Source organism: Palaemon carinicauda, chromosome 16, assembly GCF_036898095.1.
Source record: "Palaemon carinicauda isolate YSFRI2023 chromosome 16, ASM3689809v2, whole genome shotgun sequence".
Classification (NCBI taxonomy): domain Eukaryota; kingdom Metazoa; phylum Arthropoda; class Malacostraca; order Decapoda; family Palaemonidae; genus Palaemon; species Palaemon carinicauda.
The window spans coordinates 62,115,377-62,125,376 of record NC_090740.1 but is presented as its reverse complement, the minus strand read 5'-3'; the positions used below and the strand labels follow the sequence as shown (position 1 = coordinate 62,125,376).

General features: G+C 37.7%; 1 protein-coding gene across 1 annotated transcript in view; it reads left to right on the top strand.

The window, feature by feature from the left end:
* Positions 1-10,000, top strand: part of LOC137655743 (G-protein coupled receptor Mth2-like) — a 51,181-nt gene that overhangs the window by 28,731 nt on the left and 12,450 nt on the right. Inside the window, exons 3-4 of the mRNA XM_068389806.1 lie at positions 6,837-7,167; positions 7,477-7,743. Of these exons, the coding sequence (XP_068245907.1) occupies positions 6,837-7,167; positions 7,477-7,743 (598 nt within the window). The remainder of the gene's footprint in view (positions 1-6,836; positions 7,168-7,476; positions 7,744-10,000) is intronic.

The window sequence follows — 10,000 nt, the reverse complement described above, 5'->3', positions numbered from 1 at the left end:
CTTCTTCCTCAATAACTCCCCCAATATATTTCTTTATTTCTTTATTTGCTCTCAAAAGGTCTTCCTCGTCTAAAGCATCTTTCTCTAAATAAAAATCTAAATTTCTGAATATCTTCGTTGTTAGGCTAAGTCTCTTTCTTTCATGATAGATTCATCGTCTTTGGCTGATTCATGAGATTTTTCCAAAGTGGTGATATTACGCTTTTCACTTAATATTTTAATTTCCTTTCCTAGTAACATTTTTTAGCCGAAATTTAAAGTTCACAGCATGAGGATGATCAGAGTGCCCATCCATTTGCCTTATACACCCAAAGAAATGTTCAAGGCAATCTTGATTTAGTCTTTGTGTAAGAAGGTTGTCAATACTATAAGAGCCTTTTAACATATCAAACAAAGCAATGGTAGATTTACATGATAAATTATTCCTTTCTGAAACTTGAAAAGACTTTTTGTATTAGGATTTTTAACTCTCATAGTATTCATTATCTCGATTACCTTGAACAGTGTACCTGTTTGTTTTTCTACATCAGTACCAAAAGCATTGCTTTTACCAAACTTTCCATACATGGAGGAAGAATTCATTATGTCAAACCAATCATTTATTAAAAGAATAAAATCAGATGTTTGATTCCAGTTTTGACACTCCAACAATCCCTTTTCCCATAAATATTTTAATGAGTTAGCACATGACCTAGACAGTAATTGAACTGCTCATTTAACGCGCTGTCTTTGTTGACCTGTTACAGTTGAATCCATTTCATTAATCTTATATGCAAGCCTATATTCTTTTTTGGTTTTATTAAGCATTTCCCGTATGCCGTCATCTGAAATACACTCTCCAGTCTTGAGGAAAAAACCGGAGTCAATAAAATTATTTCTAACTAATTTAATTAAATGTGGAACATCTGAGAAAACAAAAACTTCTCTTTCTGGTTTAAAATGAATCGAGCAAACAGTAGCTTTCACAACGTTAATTCTGTCTGCACGGCAACATGCATGTATCTACTGGTCTATGTATGGTTTTTCTTTTGGAAAGCGATGGTATTTTATGTTTGAGCTTTTAGTTTTATCATGTCTATTATAACAGCCAAATACTGCGCAGTTACTTGGCATTATTAGTGACGGAATGAATGAATGAATAAAATGATAATGGACACAGCGTCTCCTATTGTTTACGTTACCTCTATAGGTAGCTAACTAAGGCAACGGTCCTTTGTTTTGTTTACCCACGTGTGTGAGACGGGGAAGCTTGACGTCACAGTATGGGTGATTCACAGCTTAAGCTGCGCGTTGGCTGACCTGGTATATATAGACCTTGACAGTACATCACTGCTCCTATGTTCTGGCACTCGCAAACCCCTTTGGTAATTATTTTGGGGATACTATCCCTATTTTGTTCTCACATGGTGATATTGTCTTTATCTCGGCGTTGCACATATTAGTACCCGATGTCTATAGCTGGTTTCAATCCACTTTTTACCAAGTAAGTAACCTGTTTTATCAAGTACACAAGGAAATACACGTCCCATGGTTAATTGTACAGTAGATTGAATTAGCAATTAAACTGCCCGCTGAAATAAACAAGGTTGTAGATCTCAATTTTTTTTTTTTGTATATAAGTATTGCACGGTAGACCACCTACTAATGTAACACCATATCTTTTTTTTTTTTTTTTTTTTTAAGAATCCTAGAATTCTATTAGCCAGTTATTGATAGTTAAACTCGCCGGAGAGCTTTTTTTTTTTAATTACATTATCTATTACAACATTTAGGAGACGACTTAACCTATTCTTGATCGTTAATGCTTCCTGTTTTTTTTTCTTCATATAGCATTCAGTTTATTACTCCTTGATTAATGTTGGCACTTCACGGTTTCGTATTCCTCTAATGCAATTTCCGTTTCTAATCGACTTTACTTTCTTTCTATACATCTTTTCCCTCTCTTTTTTCAAAGTCCCAACATCGAACTAAGGAGATCTGACCTTAACAGTTATAGTCTATTGCAATAATGGGCCCATGGTATCATATTTTTTTTTATTCACCCTACTGCATCTACTGTAGTTACAAGGCGATCAACACATATAGAGCCTAGTAAACGCTGGTTGCCATTATTGATAACAGTATCTATATAGAGATTTCTTGTGGTAGTAACCAGCATGAAGATGGCATCTTATCCAATCTTTGCCCTTTCTCTTTGCAAATCTACACGAGGGGCAATTTTCCGTCATGGTGTTTTATTTTCACTTAAGTTTTTCCATAGGAACACTTCTATTTCAAAGTCTTTATCGACGAAAGTAAACGAGAACAACTTAGCTGATATGTCTGCACTAATTTTATCAGGTAACTGACATCATACAGGGGCATAGGAGCGTTTTCCTGTTTGGGGGGGGGGGGGCCTAAAGTTCGAAATGACACTGAAGGCGGAGCCGCAGGTGCGAAGGCATGAGGGGCGGGGGGGGGGGGGGTGTCTGGGGGTCTCCCCCAGAAAAATTTTATGAGGAAACACCCTCAGATGCGATTTCCTATATTAATGTTTGGTAATGATGGATAGATTAACATATGTTTGCACGGTATGCACTGGGGGTCAAACATTATAAGTGGCTTGATTACCAATATGGGGGCTGCTCTCTGTAAAACTAAGTGAGTGACGAGTGACGGGACTGTGAAACTATGATGGTGGGTACTAACATGATACTTACGTGGTGGGGGTGAGGTGGGAGGGTGAGACTACAAGAGCTGTTGCCAGAGATGAAATGCATTTACAAAATGTAAATCTGAATGTTTAAAAGCATATTTTCAGCAAAAAAGTAGGGGGCTATAGCCCCCCCCCCCCCCTCCGCCCCAGCCTCCCACCTGCTCCTACGCCCCTGTCATAGGCTTCCTATTTCCTATATGAATGCTTTGTATCCGTGTTATCATTTTAAGTTTGAAGGTGTCAATTGATAAAATCAAAGCATGCTATTGCCTCTAGAAGTTAGCTAGTCTAATTTTTAAACTACTGGAATTTATGATGCTGTCTCAACAACAGACTCCTTTAGGTGGTTTCACATTTGGCTACCCAACGCTGAGGTTCATTTTAATTTTTTTTTTTTTTCTGCCGCTGATATCACACCTTGTGGTTGTGTTCCCAACAACTGTTTTGCAGTTAGGTGGCGAAATACTTGAAATGTCTTCAGCATATATTTAAAAGATGATTTTATGGGATTTTATTAAATCTCTCTTGACACGAGTCCTAGTTCAGGGTGTCCCCCCTGCTATACAATACCACGTATTTTCTCGTTAGGGATGAAATTATTTGAATTTAGCTGTGAATTGTTGAGAAGAGCTTTGTGTCAAATTTAATATAACACTGTAATTATATTAATTTCATCTGGTATATGTAAATCCTATACCAAGCTAGGCAGTATATCTTAGCAATCCATGTTTGCCAACGGTTATATAAGCGGATGATTAACTTGGTGGAGCAACGAGAACTCTGAGTGTGGAGGAAATGCCCCCCTAAATCTCGATGAATTCAATGGCAGCAGGGTAATAGATTGGGTTTAAGGCAATAGATAAGATGTCTTTTCTGCTTTTACTCCTGATGCTTGGCAGATGATCTTACTGGAATTAGTATGGACCTTCAGGGGTCACTTGCCATAGTTAGATGGGCACTGCACAACACAAGGAACTGGCTATCCTTTGATGAATGTAGGCAATAAATCCATTAAGTCCATCTATGGAAAGCGAAAATGATAGAATGGCCTCCCAGTCCCGGGTGTAGCAGGGTGCTAAGAATCTCCCGGTTTATAAAGATTTTGAACATTGGTAATTGGAATGTTAAACCCAAGAATCAGATTGGGAAGTTACAGCATGTGGAGAATGAATTTGTGTAATATAGTTGAGATAACTTGGCCCTAACTGAAACATGTTGTAAGGGGATTGGTAAAGAAATCTTAGACCAAGGCAACATATATTTCTACTCATTAAGAACAGATTAAGTTCGAAGAGAAAAGGGTAGCAATGATGATGTCATCAAGAGCAGAAAAGGCATTCAACGGGATGGAGAGCTGTAAATAGTAGATTGCTACTTATAAAAATTCAATCAAAGAAGTGCAATGTGAGTATCATAGTTTTCTAAACAGCAATAAATGATTCACCAGTAGAAAGGAAAGATGAATACAGTACTATGAAGAACTGCAGAGTGTAATAGATGAGATCCCAGAGAGAGATTTGAAAATTGTGATTGATGACTTTAACGCTAAAGTCGGAAGGAATTATCAAGGTATCGAGAATGAGAATGTGAGGGGTGCTGAGGATCTTGACGAAGTTGCAAGTGAAAATGGGGCATATTCCATGAGTTATTGTTCAACAAACAATTTTGTTACTGGAGGTACTCTTTTTTTTTTTTTCAGCAAAAGGGCATCCACAAATATACACGACCTTCACCATGTGGCAATTACAAAAATCAAATAAATCACATAGCCCTTAATAAAGAGAGAAGGAGGGCTCAGAGAATTGTAAAAAGCTATAGAGGGGCAGATATTGGTAGTGATCACCAGCTCCTCATTGCCACAATGAAATTAAAACTGAAAGCACCCAACAGAAATATAGATAGAATACTTATGTTTGATACAACTAAGCTTGTAGAAGATGAGAAAAGAGAATCCTTTGCAAGTGAATGCAGGAATCGGTTTGCACTCTTAGAGACTTTAAGAGACGAAGAGCAAATAATTAATGAAGAATGGTGTGATATTAGGAACATATATCAGTGAGTTGGTAGTGGAGTTTTGGGACTTGCAGTTACAATTAGAAAACCACGGATTTCAAATGATACTTGGAACACTATAAAAAGGAGACAAAGACAGAAATTGATTGTTGAATGTTTTCGAGGAATAAACCTTACAAGGTTGAGCATATTAAGTCTTCCAGTATTGATAGTGAAGTCAAAAGAAAAGCCAGGAATGAATGGAGAGAATATTTAAACAGTAAAGCAGATGAGGCTGACAATGCTATGAATTCAGGTAGTGGCTATGTTGTAAGAATTGCTCATATAATTATTAATGAAATCTCTATGGGAGAAAAGAAGAAGAAACATATACCCATCAAAAAGAGAGATGGCTCTGTTATAGCAACAGATGAAGAAAGACAACGTTGGATGGAACACTTTAGTGAGATCATGAATAGGAGATATGAATGGAATAATGTGATTGATATACCTGAAGCTAAGTAAGACCTTGATGTGCCTATGAATGAATTTAGTGTATTAAAAGTCGAAGCTATCATTAAAAAACTAAAGAGATGGAAAGCCCTTGGATACGATGGAATAACTGCTGAGATGATATTGGCCGAAAATGAAGTGACTCCCAGAATACTTACTAGATCATTTTGTAGAATGTGGCATTAAAAGGCAAAACTAGGAGTATTGGTGAAAATGGCAAAAAAAAAAGAAAAAAAAAAGATCTGATTGATTGCAATAATTACGGAGGCAAAATATATAATCTGCTCATTCTAAAGAGACTAGAGAGAAAGATTGATGAAAAGCTGAGAGAGGACCAAGTAGGATTTAGAAAAGGTAGAAGTTGTACTGATCAAATGTTCATTTTAAGACATGTGGAACAGCAATGTGTAGAATATAGAAATCCACGTTTGATGGCATTTGTGGACTATGACAAAGCTTTTGATAGTGTGCACCGGCCAATTTTGTGTAGAGTCCTGTGTTATTATGGAGCACCTTTTAAATATGTAAATTTAATGAGCATAGGAAATACAAAGTTAATGTTAGTAGAGTCCTATCAAAAGAATTTCCAGTTAACAATAAGTACTCTAAGGGAATGTGTTTCACCTATGTTGCTTGTCCTCCTCATGGATTTTGTAATACATGGATTGGTAAGAGGAAATTAGCTGACCTAGAGCATGCTGATGACGCTGTCATTAGCAGAGCACCACATGATTTGCAATGCTTGCTAACCAGAATGTATGAAATATCACAGGAGGTTGGGCTCAAGATAAATAGAAGAAAGACCGAGATAATGAGAACGGAATATGCAATGGAAGAAGAAATATAATTGGAAGGAGAAAGGATTAATGAGGTGGATTAATTTAAATATTTAGGAACTATGATCTCGAATATAGGATCTTGAGAATTTGAGTTTAATGAAAGATTGAGAAAAGCAAATCAGACATGGCTAGGTGGAATAAAATTTAGAAATCAAATCGCCTGAAATTACATATAAAAATCAGGTTATATATAAATTTAGTGAGATCGCCGTTACTGTATGTACATGAGTCCTGGTATGACAATGAAAAATATCAAACCGATTTTGTAGATTTGAAAACAAAGCCCTCAGAAGAATATTGGGAGTTAAATGGCAGGACAAGATTAAAAAGGAAACTATAAGAGAGGTTGCTAGAGTGCTATATGTGGATGAGATCATGGTAAAGGGAAGATGGAGATGGTTTGAGCATACTCTTTGCATTCCTCAAGAGAGATAGTTTACTAAACTTTCAACTGGGATTCACAAGGATATAGAAGAGTTAGAAGACCCGGGCCTACATAGGTGAGGACTATGAAGCTTGAAGTAGGAGATGATGAATGGAGAAGTATTGATTTAAAAGCTCAAGATAGGAATCATTGCCGAAATCTAACCGAGGCTCTTTGCGTCAATAGGCGTAGAAGATGTACATCGAATCTCATTTTACATTTGATATAAATCACAATACCTTTCTCTACATTCATTTCTTGTTTATACTTCGAGTTCATCTTTGATAGGCGAGTGATTTCAAAATACATAAAATTTTTCAAGCATAGCTATAAGAGAATGAGTATTATATTAAAAATGTCTTGCTTCTTCCAGCTGTGTGCAGAGGCAACTTGTATTCAAAAGTGCTGTGCCATCGGGGAAGTGGCTTCCCTGGTTTCAGGAGATTGCGTGCCAGATACCAACAGAAATTTCAGCTTGACATTTCAGTCTGTAAGCGGTCTCCAGATGAGTGAGCCCACAAATCTCCAGCTGCTCCATCGCATACCTGATTGTGAACCGCTTGTGCTCTTGAACCCGTCATACAACTATGCCGAAGAACACTTCTTCCTGACAGTAGATGGTTATCTCTACCAGCCGGCTAAAGAGAAAACTTATCACGAAAATAGATTTTGTCTAGATTATTTTACTCTGGGAACTATAACAGGTAATATATTCCATTTCAAATAATATTTCTTGTGTTTTTCATTATTCAAATATGTATTTGTATGATATAAAATTATTTAAAGAAATAAACGCAGTTTTGAGAGAGAGAGAGAGAGAGAGAGAGAGAGAGAGAGAGAGAGAGAGAGAGAGAGAGAGAGAGAGAGAGATTGATATTGATATCTTTATTGCCCTTTGTAGAGAGAGAGAGAGAGAGAGAGAGAGAGAGAGAGAGAGAGAGAGAGAGAGAGAGAGAGAGAGAGAGCATTTCTTACCTGTGTCTAGATAACACTTATCTTATGTATCGTTACAGGAGACCAACTGGGAGCTTTCTTTTGCTCTGGACCTGGACTCCAGATGGACTCCCCATGGACGTTCAAATTATACGCCGCTGGTCTAATCATCTCTGTTCTATTCCTGTCTGTGACTATCCTCTGCAACAACCTTATTGCCAAGCTGAGAGCATTGCAAGATCTTAACCAGCTCTGTCACATGATCTCTCTCCTCGTCGGAGAGATTGCACTGCTTACCGGATATTTATTCACCGATGTGATTCATAGTAATCATTGTGTTATCAATAGTAAGTACAGCTCTGATACTCTTATTATCAATTGGAAAATCAATTCTGAACGCAACAGTGAATAGTGATCCCAGTGTTCAACAACATTCCTTTGGGTATAGTCATTCACATCGACATGGATTATTTTACTCCTCTCTGACCAGCCGATTCTGTGACTAGATCGTAACCAGTGGGAGGCCAAAGCATTATTAAAAAAACCCCTAGAGACGCCCACCTTATGTTGTTGTATTCTGACTGAAATACCTTTGAATTTTTGGCCGACATAGAACAAATTAGAATCTGAACAAGGAATACTATATGCTATATCATTATTATTTCCAGAACTCTTCTTAAATAAAATATTTTTCAAAGTAGTTATTTTTAACAATACCCTGATAATATGATTATAAGTTTTTTTTTTCTTTTTTTCAAAAGGGTATGACTTTTAGAGAACAATCATGAAATGGCAAACTAAGTATATTATCAATTTTTTAATTTTTCTCTAACTTGACACTATAAGAGGTTTTCTTGGCTTTATTCATACAGTTTTCTAGATATTTTCAAGGGATTCTCTTGATAATGCCTTGGCCTTCCCCTGGTTAAGATTTAGACATAGAATTGGATGGCAAGAGACGAGCAAATAGATCCATGTAAATGACTATACCTAAAGGAATATTGTTGAATCCTTTTTAATGTCGTACCAAAGGTTAAAATTTAAATCTAAGCCCTGTTCTGTTTTCCGTCAATCAGGTATTATCAACTTTTCTGGAATTATCAAGATACTGACAGCTGTGGGATCTGATTCCCCTGCATAAAATTGTCTTTGTATATGTATTCTCCACTACTGGCTGCATGATTACAAGAGCCCATACTTAGCTGCAAGGTCAATCTTCGATGTCCCTAATGGATGAAAGTACTAATTCCAATCAAATCTTTTAATTTTTCCTTTCGTGGTGTACCAATCGTGTGTCACACGATCGTACATAGTAACGACATTTATATATATATATATATATATATATATATATATATATATATATATATATATATATATATATACAGTATATATATTATGCTTTGTATCTTCGCTCTCCCCTCGCACTGACAGAGGTCTGAATAAACATGTCTGTTTTCCCACCATTAACTGTTAACAGAACCGGTTGTCGGTTGAACATGAAATTGCCTGTTATGTTTTTATGTCCTTCTTGCCTGGAATTGATGTATATATAAGCTGATGTTCTGTAATAAAGTCACTCAGTTGTTTTCATCCCGCTTTTGAGTCACAACCTTCTCTCGGCTCGTCACATTGGTGACCCCGTAGTAACTCGCTCGTCGTTCTTCCTGCCTTTCCCCCCCTTCACTGTTACTATAACGCCCTCAAAACATGCCTTCTGCAACAGTACTCGCAGTCGCCAGCTGTCTGTATAACAAAGCTTTTTCAGCTTTCTCAACAATCGTTGGGGGACCAAAGGGCTTCGCTCGCCCTCAGGGAAATGACCAGTATCGCTCTCCTGCAACCTGCCGCAGACGGCTCTCCTCGTGAGGTGAACCTACCGTTTATCCGAACCAGTACGCGCTGCCATACCCGATGTCGATAGTTTACCCATAAAGGACTTGATGACCAAAGTCTACGCCCTTGGGGACAGCCACTTCATGACCTTCAAGACTTCCATCAACGCCTCCACTCCTGACGAAGAGGACACCTATTCAACGTCAACTGAAGCTGACGTGAATGCCGTAGGACACACACGCCTATGAATGCCGTAGGACACACACACTTATGAATGCCGTAGGACCCACATGCCTATGAATGCCGTAGGACACACAAGCCTACCCTGTGACAAGCCGGAGCGGCAACAAAGCCACCCATCATCCACCACTCGCTCGTGCTCCAACCAACGATTTCTACAGCCACTCACTGCTGTCCATCGGCCCCAGGTTTGTTACTACCACTCCAGATTTGGGGCTGCCGCGAAGAAATGTACAGTATGTCATTTTTAGGGGGGCGGGAGCCATTTACCAACCGTGTGTCACACGATTGTACATGGTAACGACATTGCTTTTTTATTTGTATATATTATGCTTTGTATCTTTGCTCTCCCCTCGCACTGACAGGGACCTGAGTAAATATGTCTGTTTTTCCTACCGATAACTGTTAACAGAATCGGTTGTCGGTTGAACATGAAATTGCCTGTTATGTTTTTATGTCCTTCTTGCTTGGAATTGATGTATATGTATATATATATATATATATATATATATATATATATATATATAT